This window comes from Metschnikowia bicuspidata (assembly GCF_001664035.1).
Source record: "Metschnikowia bicuspidata var. bicuspidata NRRL YB-4993 chromosome Unknown METBIscaffold_1, whole genome shotgun sequence".
In the NCBI taxonomy this organism is placed as follows: domain Eukaryota; kingdom Fungi; phylum Ascomycota; class Pichiomycetes; order Serinales; family Metschnikowiaceae; genus Metschnikowia; species Metschnikowia bicuspidata.
The window spans coordinates 4049186-4063526 of NW_017387731.1; the positions used below are offsets into that span (position 1 = coordinate 4049186).

The 14341-nt window shown below is 53.1% G+C and overlaps 3 protein-coding genes across 3 annotated transcripts; 2 read left to right on the forward strand and 1 right to left on the reverse strand.

The window, feature by feature from the left end:
• Window positions 1-1226: 1226 nt before the first annotated feature.
• On the forward strand, window positions 1227-4696 carry METBIDRAFT_10255 (uncharacterized protein; the record flags this gene model as incomplete). The annotated part of the gene is made up of 2 exons (XM_018853723.1): window positions 1227-4626; window positions 4680-4696. The coding sequence occupies 2 exons, from the start codon at window positions 1227-1229 to the stop codon at window positions 4694-4696; spliced, it is 3417 nt and encodes a 1138-aa protein (XP_018714558.1).
• A 221-nt stretch (window positions 4697-4917) lies between these two features.
• METBIDRAFT_36002 (uncharacterized protein) lies at window positions 4918-5955 on the reverse strand (the record flags this gene model as incomplete). The annotated part of the gene is made up of 2 exons (XM_018856681.1): window positions 4918-5046; window positions 5155-5955. The coding sequence occupies 2 exons, from the start codon at window positions 5953-5955 to the stop codon at window positions 4918-4920; spliced, it is 930 nt and encodes a 309-aa protein (XP_018714559.1).
• Window positions 5956-10635: 4680 nt separating this feature from the next.
• On the forward strand, window positions 10636-11731 carry METBIDRAFT_76958 (short-chain dehydrogenase/reductase; the record flags this gene model as incomplete). The annotated part of the gene is made up of 2 exons (XM_018858612.1): window positions 10636-11570; window positions 11713-11731. 2 exons carry the CDS (start codon window positions 10636-10638, stop codon window positions 11729-11731), a joined length of 954 nt encoding a protein of 317 aa, XP_018714560.1.
• Window positions 11732-14341: the final 2610 nt, after the last annotated feature.

Below are 14341 nucleotides of genomic sequence, written 5' to 3' on the forward strand. Positions count from 1 at the left end.
CCAGAAGCAGTCTAGTTCCTTTCATACGGGTAACCCCGCATCAGAATTGAGAGCAGCGTTAAAGTGTTGCTTGTATTCGGCCCAAAGTAGATCAACTGTGAACTGGTGTGTTGGAACAGTCTTTCCAGCATACCCGTTTTCCGTCTTAGTGATTTTTAAGTGACGTATAAAGAATTCCAACCACTTCAAGTAAAAGCCGTATGAAATGTAGTTGACTGCAGTCGTCTTGCATCCAGGCTCAGCAAAGTCAATTTTCCAATGGGTATATCTATTGGTGCTCACATCTTCGTGGATACATACAAACGACAAGTCTCTACTGCCCTCCTCCGCTAATATGCGCATGTGCCAGTGCACGTTTTCTTCTGTTTTCATCCACCATATCAATTGTGCCATATCCAGAACTAGGCCATCCAAGCCAAGCATAGGCCTGTTGAGCGATTAGTGGATAGACGATCCAGAAGCCCGTGTTCATACAGTGAGCTGGGAGATTGTCTGGCCGTACTTGAGAAAGGCCTGTGTTTGGGGTATATCCGGGGTTGAAGATTTTAAAAGTGTTTACCGGTGGATTAAAAAGAAGCTTGGTGACTTGGTCCGTGTTACTGTGTAAAGGTATGCTTGGAGGGATTGGAATTTTACTCTTGCTTTGTTATTGTGCTTACTCAAGTCAAGAGCTCACGTTCCCAGCCACTGTGTTGGCCACTGTATCAGCCCTATTATCACCAAGTATCAGCCACTGTATTGGTCCTATTAGCCCCATTATCACCCAAAATATCAGCCACAGTACCAGCCCCACTACCACCCAAAGTAACTGTACTACCCAAAGAACCGGCCCCCGTACACTGCAACGCCCACCGGGCTACTCACACCATTTCCCGCCTGCCATTCACGCTGCATCTGGTCCATCGCCCGGCGGTATTCTACGTCCCCCACTGGCGATAGACTACATGCCGCGTGCATGCGAATATAAGCGGCCTGCGTCTCCACCAAGACCAGCCAATGTGGCCCAACCCCCCGGAATTTCCAGGCATTGTCTCCCCACGCCCGCCGCCCAAACACACGGCCTGGCCCACACCTAAAAATGCCCGGCGCCACAGGAAACGTGGCAGATTGGGCCTCACCGGCGGGGCCGCCGGGCCGGCGCTAAGTGCAGGCCGGCCATCGCAAGCCATCCATCGCACACCGTGCTCCGATGCCTCGATCGCCAGACTTCTCGTACGCATGACCCCATGTTTTGCCGGCCCCGTACTCACGGCAGAGCGGCAACACCCCAGCCGCTTCGGCGGCACCCGCCAACCCGGCACCTCGCCCGTACTCCGGGCTCCCTCCAGGCCATGCTTGCTCCGGCCGTCCGCGAACAGGCGCAGGCGGTCATCGCCACTCTGCAATTGCAGATCGTCACACGCTTGCAGGCGGAACACACGCGGGCCAAGGTGCTGAACCTCGAGACGCGCACGCGGCTCAGCCACTTCCTCCAGGCCGTGTTTTCGGGCGACTACACGGCGGCCGGCGAGGTGCTAGGCCGCTTCCGAAGCGCGTGCACGTGGACCGGGGCCAGTGACAAGAGCGTGCCCATCTACACGTCGTGTTTCGCCACGCTCCTCACGCAGGCGTGCCGGCCGGACAAGCGGATGCCCACCATGCTGGACCTCACGGCGCTCGTGGCGGCCGCAGAGCGTCTCCCGAGACGCGTGGGCCTGGCGGCGCAGTCCCCGCACCCGACGCGGATCCGCTGTCTTGTCGTGCTCGTGCTTCTCCGGAAACTCGCGGCCACGCCGCCGGCAAACCGCATCGCGCACGTGAATCTCGTGGCGTACATCCGCGGGCTCGCGGCCCAGTTTGCGTTGTCTGCGGAGGACGTGCTTGCGCAGTTGCGGGCCCTGGGGCCGGGCCTTTTTGCGCAGTTCAACCAGGTGTTCCGGCGCAACGAGCGCGGGCCCGGGCCTGCGGACGAGGTCCACGTGGCGCTCCGCAACGCGTTGGACGCCTTGAGGGACGACGAGCGCTCGTTGTCGTTCGACGCGCTCTGCACGTTTTTGGAGCGCCACTCGTTCGACGCGGCCGGCTTCTCGCCGCGGCCGACGGCCAAGTACTACGAGATCTTCGACTCGCTCAGCGGCCAGGCCAGAGCAGACTTTCTCGACGCGTACCTCTCGTACAACCACAAGAAACAGCTTTTGGTCGAGGACGCGTCGCAAAACGTGTACCGCGCCGTGTCCAGCCTGCGGCGCATGGTGGGGTTCACGGCGCTCCACAAGGCGTGGATTGCGGCCTGGCTCCAGGCCGCCAACGGCCACGTCCAGCGGCTGGTCACCTCGCGCGCCGACCTCGAGAAGTTTGCCTTCGTGTTCAGCTACTTGTCCGTCGAGCACGTCACGTCCTTGTGCCTCACGCACATGCTCTCGGCCACGGTGCTTGCCCCGCACGCAAAGGCGCTCCACCTAGCGTCGCGCATCGCCTGGTCGCTCCGGAAGGAGTTGGGCCAGGCCGACAAGGTGGTGTTCTCGCCGAAGAACCAGGACTTGGTGTTCGGCGCCGACCACGCCCTCGAGCTTGCGTGCTCCCTCATCAAGATCCTCATCCAGAGCTGCAGCCTCCCCGAGTCGAGCGCCATCACCAGCCAGCTCGATGAGCTGTGGGCCGGGAGGGTGTTCCAGTTCGGCGTTGCGCATGGCGAGGCGGACATGCCCAAACTCTGGCGTTTGGGCACCGTCAAGATCCATCCGGTGGTGGCCGAGCACTTCAGGATCAACCAGGAGCTTTTCCAGACGGGCGAGTACCGGTTGCCCATGATCCACCCGCCGAAGCCCTGGAAATCGCCACGCGACGGCGGCTTCTTGTCCATCCGTCTCCCCTTGGTGAAGTCCTCCGAGCCCATGACCTCGGACGCATACATGGAGCAGGCCCACCAAACAGGCCAGTTGACCTCCGTGTACCTGTCGGTGAACGCGCTCGGCGCGTGTGCCTGGACAATCAACGGGTTCACGCTAGCCTCGTTCAACGCGTTGTGGGATCGGCCCAACATCCGCGCATTGCTCCCCAGCTTAGCCCCACGCCTCCAGGAAAACCTCCCCCAGCCCTCCCGAAATGCCTTCCCTGACGACCACAGCTATCAGCAGGCATTGGCCAAGTGGAAACACGTGGAGCTGGAGAACAGGAAGAAATCGCAGGACGCGCAGAGCTTGCGCATATACTACGGCATGGTGAAGAGACTCGCCAACAGTTTGGCAACAAACGGCGAGATCATTTACTTGCCCCACAACATGGACTTCAGGGGCCGCGTGTACCCCGCCGTGTCATTACTCTCGCACCAGAACGAGGACTTGGTCCGGTCGTTGTTGATGTTCTGGGAAGCAAAGCCGCTTGGCCCCGACGGCTACAACTGGCTCGTGTACCACCTTGCAAATCTTTACAACAAAAAGAAAATGACCATGGCGGAGCTGAAGGAGTTTGTGGAGCAGCACAAGAACCCCATAAGGGAATCGGCCGCAAACCCTCTCGCAGAGGATGCTTGGTGGGTTCGAGCAGATACCCCATGGCAGGTCCTCGCATTGTGCAATGAGCTCGACAAGATTTGGGGGTATTCGGGCGACATCTCGACGTTCAAAAGCCGAATCCCGGTCCATCAGGATGGATCATGCAATGGGCTTCAGCATTACTCGGCCTTGGGTGCCGACAAGGAAGCTGCCCGGGCAGTCAACATTTTACCTGACGAAAAGATGCAGGATGTTTACACCACAGTTCTTGGCTTGGTAGAGTCAAGAGTTGAAAAAGACAGGAACTCAGCCAAAGAGCTGGACCAAGACTTGGCACGCGAGGCCAAGAAAGTCTTGTCTCGAAAGCTCATCAAGCAAACCGTGATGACTACCGTGTATGGAGTCACGCCTTATGGAGCGACGAGACAAGTTCAGAAACAGATCGCCGATATCGCGCAAACCGGCTCTGCAATATCAATCCCGGAAAGCAAGCAACTTATGCTTGCCAAGTTCATCTCTCATCACACTCTAGAATCAATCTCTAATTTGTTCGCAGGTGCCAAGCTCATTCAGCACTGGTTGGTCGATAATTGTGCGCGGTGCATTCAGGCCTTCGACAAGAAAGATTATCCCCGTGACGAGAACATCGATTTTTTCGGTGGAAAGCACTACAGGCCCATGATGTGGACATCGCTCTCGGGGTTTCCTGTCATACAAATGTATCGCAAAAGACAGATTCGGGAACTTGTCACGCCCTTGCAAAGGTTGTGCTTGAACGATGACACGCAGCTCGCCCCCATTGACGAACTTAGGCTGAAGAATGGCATTGCTCCAAATTTCATACATTCGATCGATGCCATTCATCTTCTTATGACGTGCTTGGGTGCCAAGGCTGAAAACATTACATTTGCGTCTGTGCACGACAGTTTCTGGACTCACGCTGGTGAGGTGGGGGTTCTTTCAAGGGTTATACGCGAAGAATTTGCTCGCTTGCACAGCTCCAACATAATCGAAAATCTTCGCCAGGATGTGAAGCACATTAACCGGAACAGCCATCAGCTTGTATGGGCCAATAGGAAGCACGACGAGCGTTTTGTCACCGATTTGGTTGACCTTCGAAAGACCTATGAATCTACCCACAAAAAGCTAGAGAGTATGAAGAGTCTCAATGCCTGTCTTCGTGTTGAGCTTGAGGACAATCTGAAGGTGCAAGCGTTGGTTGAGAAACACACACCAAGACTTCTATGGCAAATGTCGAAATCCGGCCTGCCGGTGGTGTATGGCGAGAATCCCCTGGACATCACAGAACACGAGCGAATCAGCCCGAAGACGCATGTCCCGGTCTTGGTGCCGGTGAGGCTCCTCAAGGCTCCAGCCGTGGGCACGCTTGACATCCAGTCTGTTTTGCATAGCACGTACTTCTTCTCATGAACGCAGTATGCCACTACTCCTGCTCATCGATCATCCGCTGTAGCCTGCCGAATATCTTGTCCCTGTGGATGGCCATTTCGTCGTCATCCTCGCCCTCGAAGAAATGCTGCCTTTCGTACGCCTCGTCCGCAGAGTCTTCATCCTGGCGCAAGAAGTCGACTCTGCTCGCGCCGTGCTCGTCGAAAAACTCGTCATAGAGATCGTCGAACTGCCGCTCCTGCACGAGGTCTGCCTGGACGTGGCCCTGGACGTACGCGTTGCCCTCGGCGTCCTCGGCCGAGTCAATGATCACGGGGCCAATGTTTTCGTCGTAGTCGTCCTCCCCGTCGTCTGCCTGCGGCGGCTCGTAGGTGTCACTGTATGTGCCTGCATCCTCGTCCTCGGGGTAGTCGTTCTGGTAGAAGGACTCTGCGTTGGAGTCCTCGTCGTCCAGGTAGATCTGCGTGCGGGCCTTGTTCTCGTCGTCGGACTGCATCAAGTCATATTCGTCGTCGTCGAAGAACCGGATGTACCCGATCTGCGACAGGGGGTAGTTGCCATCGGTGAGCGGCTCGGTGGTCGAGAGCTTGTACACGTCGAACACGTATTCCTCCACGGCGTCGTCGGTGTCCGTTTCGCCGGGCACTTGCTCAGCGCCGGAGGCCAGGCCTGCACCCGATGCGTTCAAGGCCCCGCGCCGCCTCCGTTTTGGCGGCCCGTCGTCGGAGACTTTGAGGAAGCTGTCGAGCATTTCCGCGAGCTCGTGCGGGATCGCGGCGTCGTCTTCGGACGCGGCCTTTGGGATGACAAAGCGGCGCTTGTCGCGCGACGACGCTGCTTCCGCAAGAACCGACGCTAGCACTTCTGCGTCGGGCGCCGCCGCCTGGTTATCTGTGTGTGCGAGCTGGAAGTACCAGCTGCGGGCCTCCGGGACCGGGGTGCGGGGGTTGGACGAAATGGGCGACGACGGCTTGGACCGCTTGGTGCGCTGCGCGTCCTCCAAAATCAAGGCCTGGAGCGGGTCCTGGCCCCTTTTCCGTTTGATGCGGAGCACGTACGGGGGCTGGGACATGGGCGGCTGTTTGTGTTGCGGAGCGTGGGGCGGGTTCGGGTACGGGAAAGCCTTGGCGATAGCGAGCACATGGGCGTTTCCGCTGTATATGTCGGACCCGTGAATCCAGCGCGTGCGGAGGAGTAGGGGTGTTTCTGGAGCAGGGCTGGTGGCGGCCAGCTGCCCGTGGGACGTTTTTTTTTCTTCATGTTTTCTTTTTCTTATGTCAGGGCGCTGTAGGTTTCGTGGCTGCATATCTCTGTGTTTGTCTTGTATACCCCGTAGCGGCACAAAATCTAAGTTAGTCTTGAGTGGCTCGATGTGGGGTAGATTGGGGCGAGGCCCTGTAGTAGCTTCTTCGTATTCCATGAGTTGTCGCGATTTTTGGCTTTGTGCCCGAAAGGTTTAGAAATATGTGTTTCCAAGGCCAAGACGACCAATTATGACTTGCTGGTTATAGTGACAGAGCCGATCCAGCGGTAGCAATAGTGTTTGTTCCCATATAGTCGAGTTTTCTGCAAGCTGTTTCTGACAGATCAGCTTATGTGGCAAGGCAAATACCAAGCAGTAAGCTCCAAATGCTTTTAGGACGTGCTGGCAATTTCCATTCAGATAAGACTTTTTAGCTGGGTCCTTTTCGTGGCTTTCTGTCATCTGTGTGCATGAGTCTTTGCCGCTGGCAAACCCCGCCCGTAACACACACAAACCCCGGGAAAGGATATGAACTTTTAACTGCCAAAATTTGTGATTATGACTCAGAAGTATAGCGCTATGAAACAAGCCAAATCAGACCGGAAAGAATGGCTCGTGATCCCCATGTATGGGCGCGTATTTGCAACCAGTTCTATCCACGAAACTCTAAACATACAGCGGGCCCGGGCGGTGCACAAAATTTAGCTCAGCGTCCAAACCAACAGTTAAATTGCAAGATGAATGAGTGGATCTTGCCTGATGCTAAGAAGAAGTGGCGAAACCCGAAGCACATCAAGAAGACTGCCTTGGTGAGTGCGCGGCTATACATTTTCTCAGGTGACTAATATAAAATATGAGATCATCGTGCATACCCGTCTCTTTTGGTAAAGGAGACTATTCAGCTTGATCACAAAAAACAATCAAAATCACAAGAGTTGAAGTGTACTTTGGCTGGCCACAGAACGATGGTCGTCATTGTGACTAACGTAAAACTATTTAATGCCATCTGCTTCGTCTAGTAGAGGAGGCAGTGCAGACAGACCATTCATTAAGAGGAAAACCAGAAAGTCATCTACGTTCTCATTCTGCCTCTAACTGCAGATTGGCGATCGAAACACAAATGACTGATAGAAAAGTCCGGTATGTGACAAGAACATGCTTCGAAGACAGACTCACGATTTCTATCCAATACAGCGACGCCGAAACTAGTATTGATTAAGGTGCAGGGGCATGAAGAACTTATGACTATTGTGAAATAAATGCATCGAGTACCCAAACACGGTTCTCGATACGAAAACCACGTTTCAAAACTACTAGTTACATACCCGATCAAGGTATAGAATATATCTTTCGGCAAAAAAAAGATTGCAGCACCACAATTTCGCATATGGTCTCCCACTACACTACTCAGTATGGCCCTATGCAGCTTAACAAACGTTGATCGGACGGGAAACAGTGCTTCCTGCATGGTATGGCCGCAACCGGTAATCGATTTTGAAGATAGTTTATAGAGTTTAAAGAACTAGTTTTTTGATTTCGTCAATTGATCAAACTCAGGAAATGGCATAACCTCACAATACAATATTGCCTGACACTAATTCTATACAAGGAGCTATTCGAATGCATAGTAGGCTCAAAATGGTGTTACAGCCATCAAAAGTCAACCCCCCCTCTACAATGAGTGTGCTATTATGCACTTTTGGTGGCAAAAGATCGACTTTTAATCTCCAGTGCTCTTAAAGAAGATATCAGCTTCGTTTTTAGATACTTCCTTGGACAATCGAAGAAGCCTTAATTGGTCTCGTAGGGCTTATTTCCTCAGGGACCAGGACGCAAAGACAAATGTACGTCTTGCCGCCTTGTCAAATGAACTTTGGTCACGGGCTTGTAGGAAGGCGTGTCTCACGAGGCGATGAAATACAATTTAGTTATTCAAGTGGTTGACAGTGGTTATAGGCAGAAGTCTTTTTGAGGGTCACAATCTCTTTTGGAGATTTCGTGAATTTGTGCTCGCGCCTTCTCACCTGAGCCAATGTTGCGATCTATTATGGGATCTTCTTGCAAGGCCTTCCTTAGTGATGTTGCTTTATATCAAATTTCTTTGAAAAACATTCTAGTCGAAGTAGAAATGAGGCAATTTTTTTGTTGTGAACGCATGCCATTGGCACCCGAAGACCTTGTATTGTCTCTTGTTCAATGAGTAAAACAGGAATAGTTTCTAGGATAAATGCGGACTCTGTTTACAAGGTTGTGGTGTATCTCCGGATCCCTTCGATTAGCAATACTCTTTTCAAAAATAACAGGCTCGTTGCGAGGCTTCAAATACCGGAAAAATAAAAAAATACGGCAAAGCCACTGGACTAGTGCCAGAACTAAAGAGCTAACTTGAGTGGAAAATGGTCCCTCTATATCACTTTTGGTACATATCGTGTTTCAGCCGTGAGTTTTCTACTGGAATTGCTGCTGTTGCTATCTCCAGGTCGAAACCACAATCGACCAATCGATCCTCGTCCGTATAACAGCGGCTTAGACACCATAGACAACAATACGAACTAAGAGAGGCACAGGTTCGGTTTTCATTTCCAATGCGTTGATTTACTAGAAACAAGTGCGTTCTGAGAGAACCGTCTAGGCCGTAATCAACAAAGTATTGTGCTGGGTTTCGACAAGCGGTACGTACTTGGGAGCTGGGAAGATATTTTCATAAATTTTATTTATAGTTTCATGCTTTTAATCACATTACTCTTTCAAAAGCAAGAAACTTCGGCTAAGCTTATATGAAATGTGGTCTGGTAGTGAAGGCTTTGAGGATTAGAGAAATCTGGTTGGTTAGTGGCCCCATATTCGAGGTATGCATATATGGCAAGAAGAATTATTTTGGATTCTTTGGATCATTTTGAATTGAGCCATGTGCAAAAGGAGACTCGTCGTAGAATTTGATGAAGAAGGACGTAGCACTCAAAATGCTTGCGAGAGGGACCGTATAGCTTGTGATTAACGGAAAGGTAAAGATCATGTTTTAGCATCAAGTACGTATGTGAGAAGTGGTAAAGGAAACTTTTACTATTCTGAAGTTTTGTCTTTTTATTTAGTCGAACTGAAACACAGAAAAGCACCTAATGATTACACAGGTTACATTGAACAAAGTGAGATACGGCTTTTTATTGTGCAGTGAGTTTGGGAACCGAGTGAAGGTTCTCACGTAAAAGCTTCGATGACATTTTTGATAACGCTTCTTAAGAAGGCAGCATTTAACAAATTGTAAGGCGCCATGCGAGTGAACTGGTAGAACGTAGCTTCATGGCCGTTTATCAGCCCAAGATCACATGATTGTACTCACGCCAGGACAGATATGGAATGGGGCAGCAAATATCAGCCGATTCTCAGTAGTATTGGCTGGTCAAGCCTTGCACGAGATCATAGAGGGGAGTGCGTCTTGATGCCGCATGGACTTCAGGAAAAAGATCAGTGCAATGACACGTCACTCAAATGAACATAAGAAGAGGCTTGGTCAGCTTCGTAAAAGGAGTGCTGGCGCTTCAAAATTTTTGCAAGTACATGCAGACGTGTTTCAAAATCTCGAAGCTGTTTTGGATAAAGGCATTGGTTGGACTCTCAGTTCCCAAAAATCAACTTCTCGGAGTCACTGCTTGTCTGGGGAAAATGATGCTCATTACACTCTTTGTCCGTTGACAGAGTCACGATGACAGGCAGAAGCTGATCTATCTGTGAGTATGGTTCCCTCAAATCTGCAAGTTAGCTCGTGTAGCCGACGAGGGGTAGTTGCAGATAAATTCACACTTTCATGGGTTTGTGTGATTATTCCTGGAAAATGGGCGAGAAACAAGAATGAGACAAGGGGTCAGAGAAGCAGTAAGGAATGCACTCCTAGAACAAGAGGGAGAAGTAGCGATCAAAGAAGTGCACGGATTGACTGTACTCAAGAGCCGTCAGTTGAACGAATCCCAAAGCAGCTTGAAGCCCCCAATATTTGTCTTGGAAATTTACAAGGCCGAGACTATGAGCTCAGGGCAGGGCTCGTGGAAGATCGTCCACAAAAAAGCTGCTTTGTCCACAGGGTTCGTAGTTTCACTCCAATAGTCAGAGTTGCAAGCTTGTCGCCCGGTAAAAAGTGTGTTGACCATTCACAGAAGGACATAGAGTTTCGATGCTTCAAGGCCATTTCCACCCACTCTCCACCGGCTCTCCATTTTCCATTTTCCTTCTCACCATTTCTCCATCCTCTTCAATTTGTCGTTTCTCCCATTTCCTCCGTGTACTCAATTCCCCCATTTTCCCGCTCTCCGCCCCCCTATTTTCCTATTCTCCATTCTCCCATAAGTCGTGTCAGCCCTCACTGCGGAAAGCCTCCATTCTTTCGCAGCCCGCCTATACCAGGGCCGCGCATGGGCGTGCACACGGCGCGGCACCAATTGCCGCAAAAAAACAAACCCACCAGCTCCAGACCCAAAGCCTCGTCTCGCCGCACTTTTGCACCCAACACTCGCTATGGATACGACAAGCTTGCTAATCTACCGGGCCAACCAGGTGCTCCACAATTTGTCGCAGTATCTCATAGGCCACCGGCTCGACGCCGCACGTGACTTTGTGCTCATCACCGGCGGATGCTCCGGCTTGGGCCGCGAGTTGGTGGCCCGCTTGCGCCTCGAAAACATCCGCGTGGCCGTGTTGGATATCCAGGATATCCCCGTGTACGAGCGCTGCGAGGGCGTGTACTACTTCAAGTGTGACATCAGCAGGGTCGAGGACTTGAGGCGCTGCCGCAAGGTGATCAAGCTGGACCTCGGGCCGCCAACCGTGCTCATCAACAACGCGGCCATAGCCTTTGGCAAGAACATTCTCGAGCTGACGTTCGACGAGGTGGACCGCGTGATCCGCGTCAACCTCATGCTGCACTTCTACACCACCAAGGTGTTTTTGCCGGACATGATCGCCAACGGGCGCGGCTACATCGTCACCGTGGCGTCCGTGTTGGGGCTCATTTCGCCCGCGCAGTTCGCCGCGTACGGCGCGTCCAAGGCCGGCTTGTTTGCGTTCCACGAGTCGCTCACCTACGAGTTGGGCCCGCCGCTGAAGTCGCAGTACGGCGTCAAGACGCTCCTCCTCTGCCCGGGCCACTTGAAGACCAGCATGTTCCTGAGCATCCTGACGCCGCTGGCGTACTTGGCGCCGGAGTTGGACCCGGCCATGGTGGCCGCGCACCTCGTGGAGGCGTTGTACTTGGGCCGGCGCGGCGAGATCAAGATCCCCATCTACGCGCGGTTCATCCCGGTGCTCCGCGCCTTCCCGTGGTCCTTTTCCGAGGCTGCCCGCACCACGTTCCGCTTGGACAAGAGTGCGCAGCTGTTCCGCAACGGCATCTACACCAACACGGCCGGCATCGAGTCGTCCGCGGCCGTGTCGAAGTCGGACGCCACCTCCAAGTCAGGCTCCACGTCGAAGGAGAGCGCGCTCGTGCCCCGGCTCGCGTCCGCCAAGGCCTATCACACCAACTCGTTGCTCAACTCACTCATGCGGGACAAGTCGTTCAACACCCACATGGCCAGCCGCCCCGCGTAGTCCAAGCACACCTCTGCCGTTATAGCAATAGAAGAAAGCTGCGCGACCCGCGCCTGTTCCGCCTTCATCTGAGTGTAGAGCTGCTCGACGTGGCGGCACCCAAAGAACGCTAGCACGCCGTGCTCGCGCACGTGCACACGCAAGCTGTTGAGCGACGTCAACGGGCCGCGTGTGTCCAGCAAAAGGAGCTCGAACGGGCGCACGCACGGATCGCCCAAGACCACGCTGCCGTTCTGCTCCACGTACGGCTTCACGCACACGAACGTGAGGTCCTCGGGAAACGTGCCCACGATCCTGGTCCGCACCTTGTATACACGGCGGTCGACGTGCCGCGGTAGAAGTAGTAGCTGAGCGAGCGACACGGGCTGTCCTGCTGCTTGCGCCGCGTAGATTTCCAGAAGGGCCCTGCTGGTGCTGGGAAGTTCCGGCAGGCGCGTCTGCATAAGGAGCCCGGGCGGCAGGAGAGGGTCGGATTTTGGGCCTTTGGGGCGGCGCTGTGTCTGGGGCTCGGGCAGGGCTCCAAGCTCACCGTCGTGCAGGCTCTGGCTGGCAGGGTCGGGCACCTGCGTGAGTAGCTCTGCGGGCTGCAGCAGCGCTGGCGGGCCGGTGTGGCCACGGCTTCCATATCCGGGAGGGCCGCCGTTTTCGAAGGAGCTGTTCTTCTCGAAGAAGCCTCCATTTTTGGAAGAGCCGCTGCTTTTGAAGGAGCTGCCTTTCTCGGCAGAGCCACCATTCTGGCAAGACCCAACGTTTGGGGAAGAATCGCAGTTTCCGAAGGGACTGTTTTTTTCGAAGGGACTGTTTTTTTCGAAGGGACTGTTCTTTTCGAGGGGACTGTCCTTTTCGAAGGAACTGCCTTCTTCGAAGGGACTGTTTTTTTTGAAGGAACTGCCTTCTTCGAAGGAACTGTTCTTTTCGAAAGAGCCTTCATTTCTGAAGGAACTGCCTTTTTCGAAGGGACTGTCCTTTTCGAAAGAGCCACTATTCTTCGAGGAGCAACTTTTTTTGGAGAAACCGCCTTTCTTAGAAATTCCACCGCTCTCCAAAGATTCACTGCTCTCCAAAGATCCATCGCTTTCCAAAGATCCACCATTATCAAAAGAGCCCCCACAACTGTCATGCCTGGGCGAGCCCCCACCATCTGTCGGAAACCCGCCGCCTATGGCGATCTTGTCCGTGTTTGCCAAACTCATCTCAAAGCGCTTCTGAGCCTCCATCGCATGCTGCTGCGCCTCCGGACTCGTCTCTGTGGTCTCCACCTTTACCTCAGATTCCTCCGGCCACTCGGGTTCCTGCACTCCCATCGATTCTGCTCCATCGGGCTGGGCTTCTAGAAGCCGCTGCTCGTCAATTCCCAAGGCAGACCCAATGATGCCAAGAGCAACAGTCCTATTCACCAAAACACGTCTTGAAACGGCCTCCGAGAATCGCTGCCAGAGCAGAGAGGTGTGTTCCGAGGCCTGTGTTAGAAGCACTGCCCTGGTCACTCCTGGCGGCTGGCCAACCCAGGTCTTGACCCTCAAGTTCGCAAAAAGAAACCCGTGGAAACAGTCGATCCAGCCGCACGTGTTCTCGCCCACGTCGCTGGGCTCAAAAACCGCCCGGCACGTCTGTTCGCGGTACTGTTCTAGAAGCAAGCTGAACATTTTGTACGGGATTTTGAGCATTTTCTTCTCGTCTGTGTTGAATTCAACACGCCCACTTGCCACGGGGAACGGCACCGGGCCACTGCGTGTGTAGTCGGTGACTTCTATGTCGTATAGTGTTTTACCTGGATTCGGCCTAAACGCGATCACGTGCAACGGGATCCAGTCCGTGGCGTAGCAATCTTCCAGAAGACTCTTGAATGTGTGCATCCCTTGGCCTGAGTTCCGTTTCTATTGAGTTGAAGCAAACAGGTTGCCTTGCAAAGGCCCTCTTTGGAATGTTCTGATAAGACTGGGCACCGGAACAAATCTGGAAGAGCGACTGCATCGCGCGAGTACTGCGTCCAGAGATGGATGGTTGAGTATACCAATTCGTGTATATATCTCGTCATACCATTTTTGAAGCTAGATGAAAGTAGTTGATCTACGGATGCTGATTTCATCTTGCGGCTGATATTTTATGCCGCTTTTATTCGAGTGGGTGGGTTTTGATCGCTTTGGCTCCATCACTACTGCCGCACCACTAATGCTTTCCGATAGAAGCATGTGGGTTTCCTTTTCCCAGCTCCGGGGTCTTCAAACATGCTTTACACAGCACCGAAAGCTTTTTCTCTGTTTTGTTAGTGCAACAAAGCCCGTTTGGAAATCAAGCCAAAAAAGTCGGGAGCGTGTTGATTCATCTCGTGCTGTTGCAACTGCAATGAATAAATTTTGTGGCTTATAGATAGTAGTTGAATAGTAGAGCAGCCCCCGAAGTTAAGTTTAATTGAATCCGAAAACCGAGCCGAGAATGGGACTCGGCCTGTCGTGCTTTTCGTGATCTGGGAGTCGGAATTTCCAGACTTTCCTGCAAGGACTTGTCTCACAGACAATAATCATCGAGTCAGCTTGAGTGTGCTAGATTCGGCATTCAATTTCAAAGAAGTACATAGCTAAACGGTGCAAGTCTTGCTGCGCTCACTATCATGGACCTTTGAAATCCACAGGAA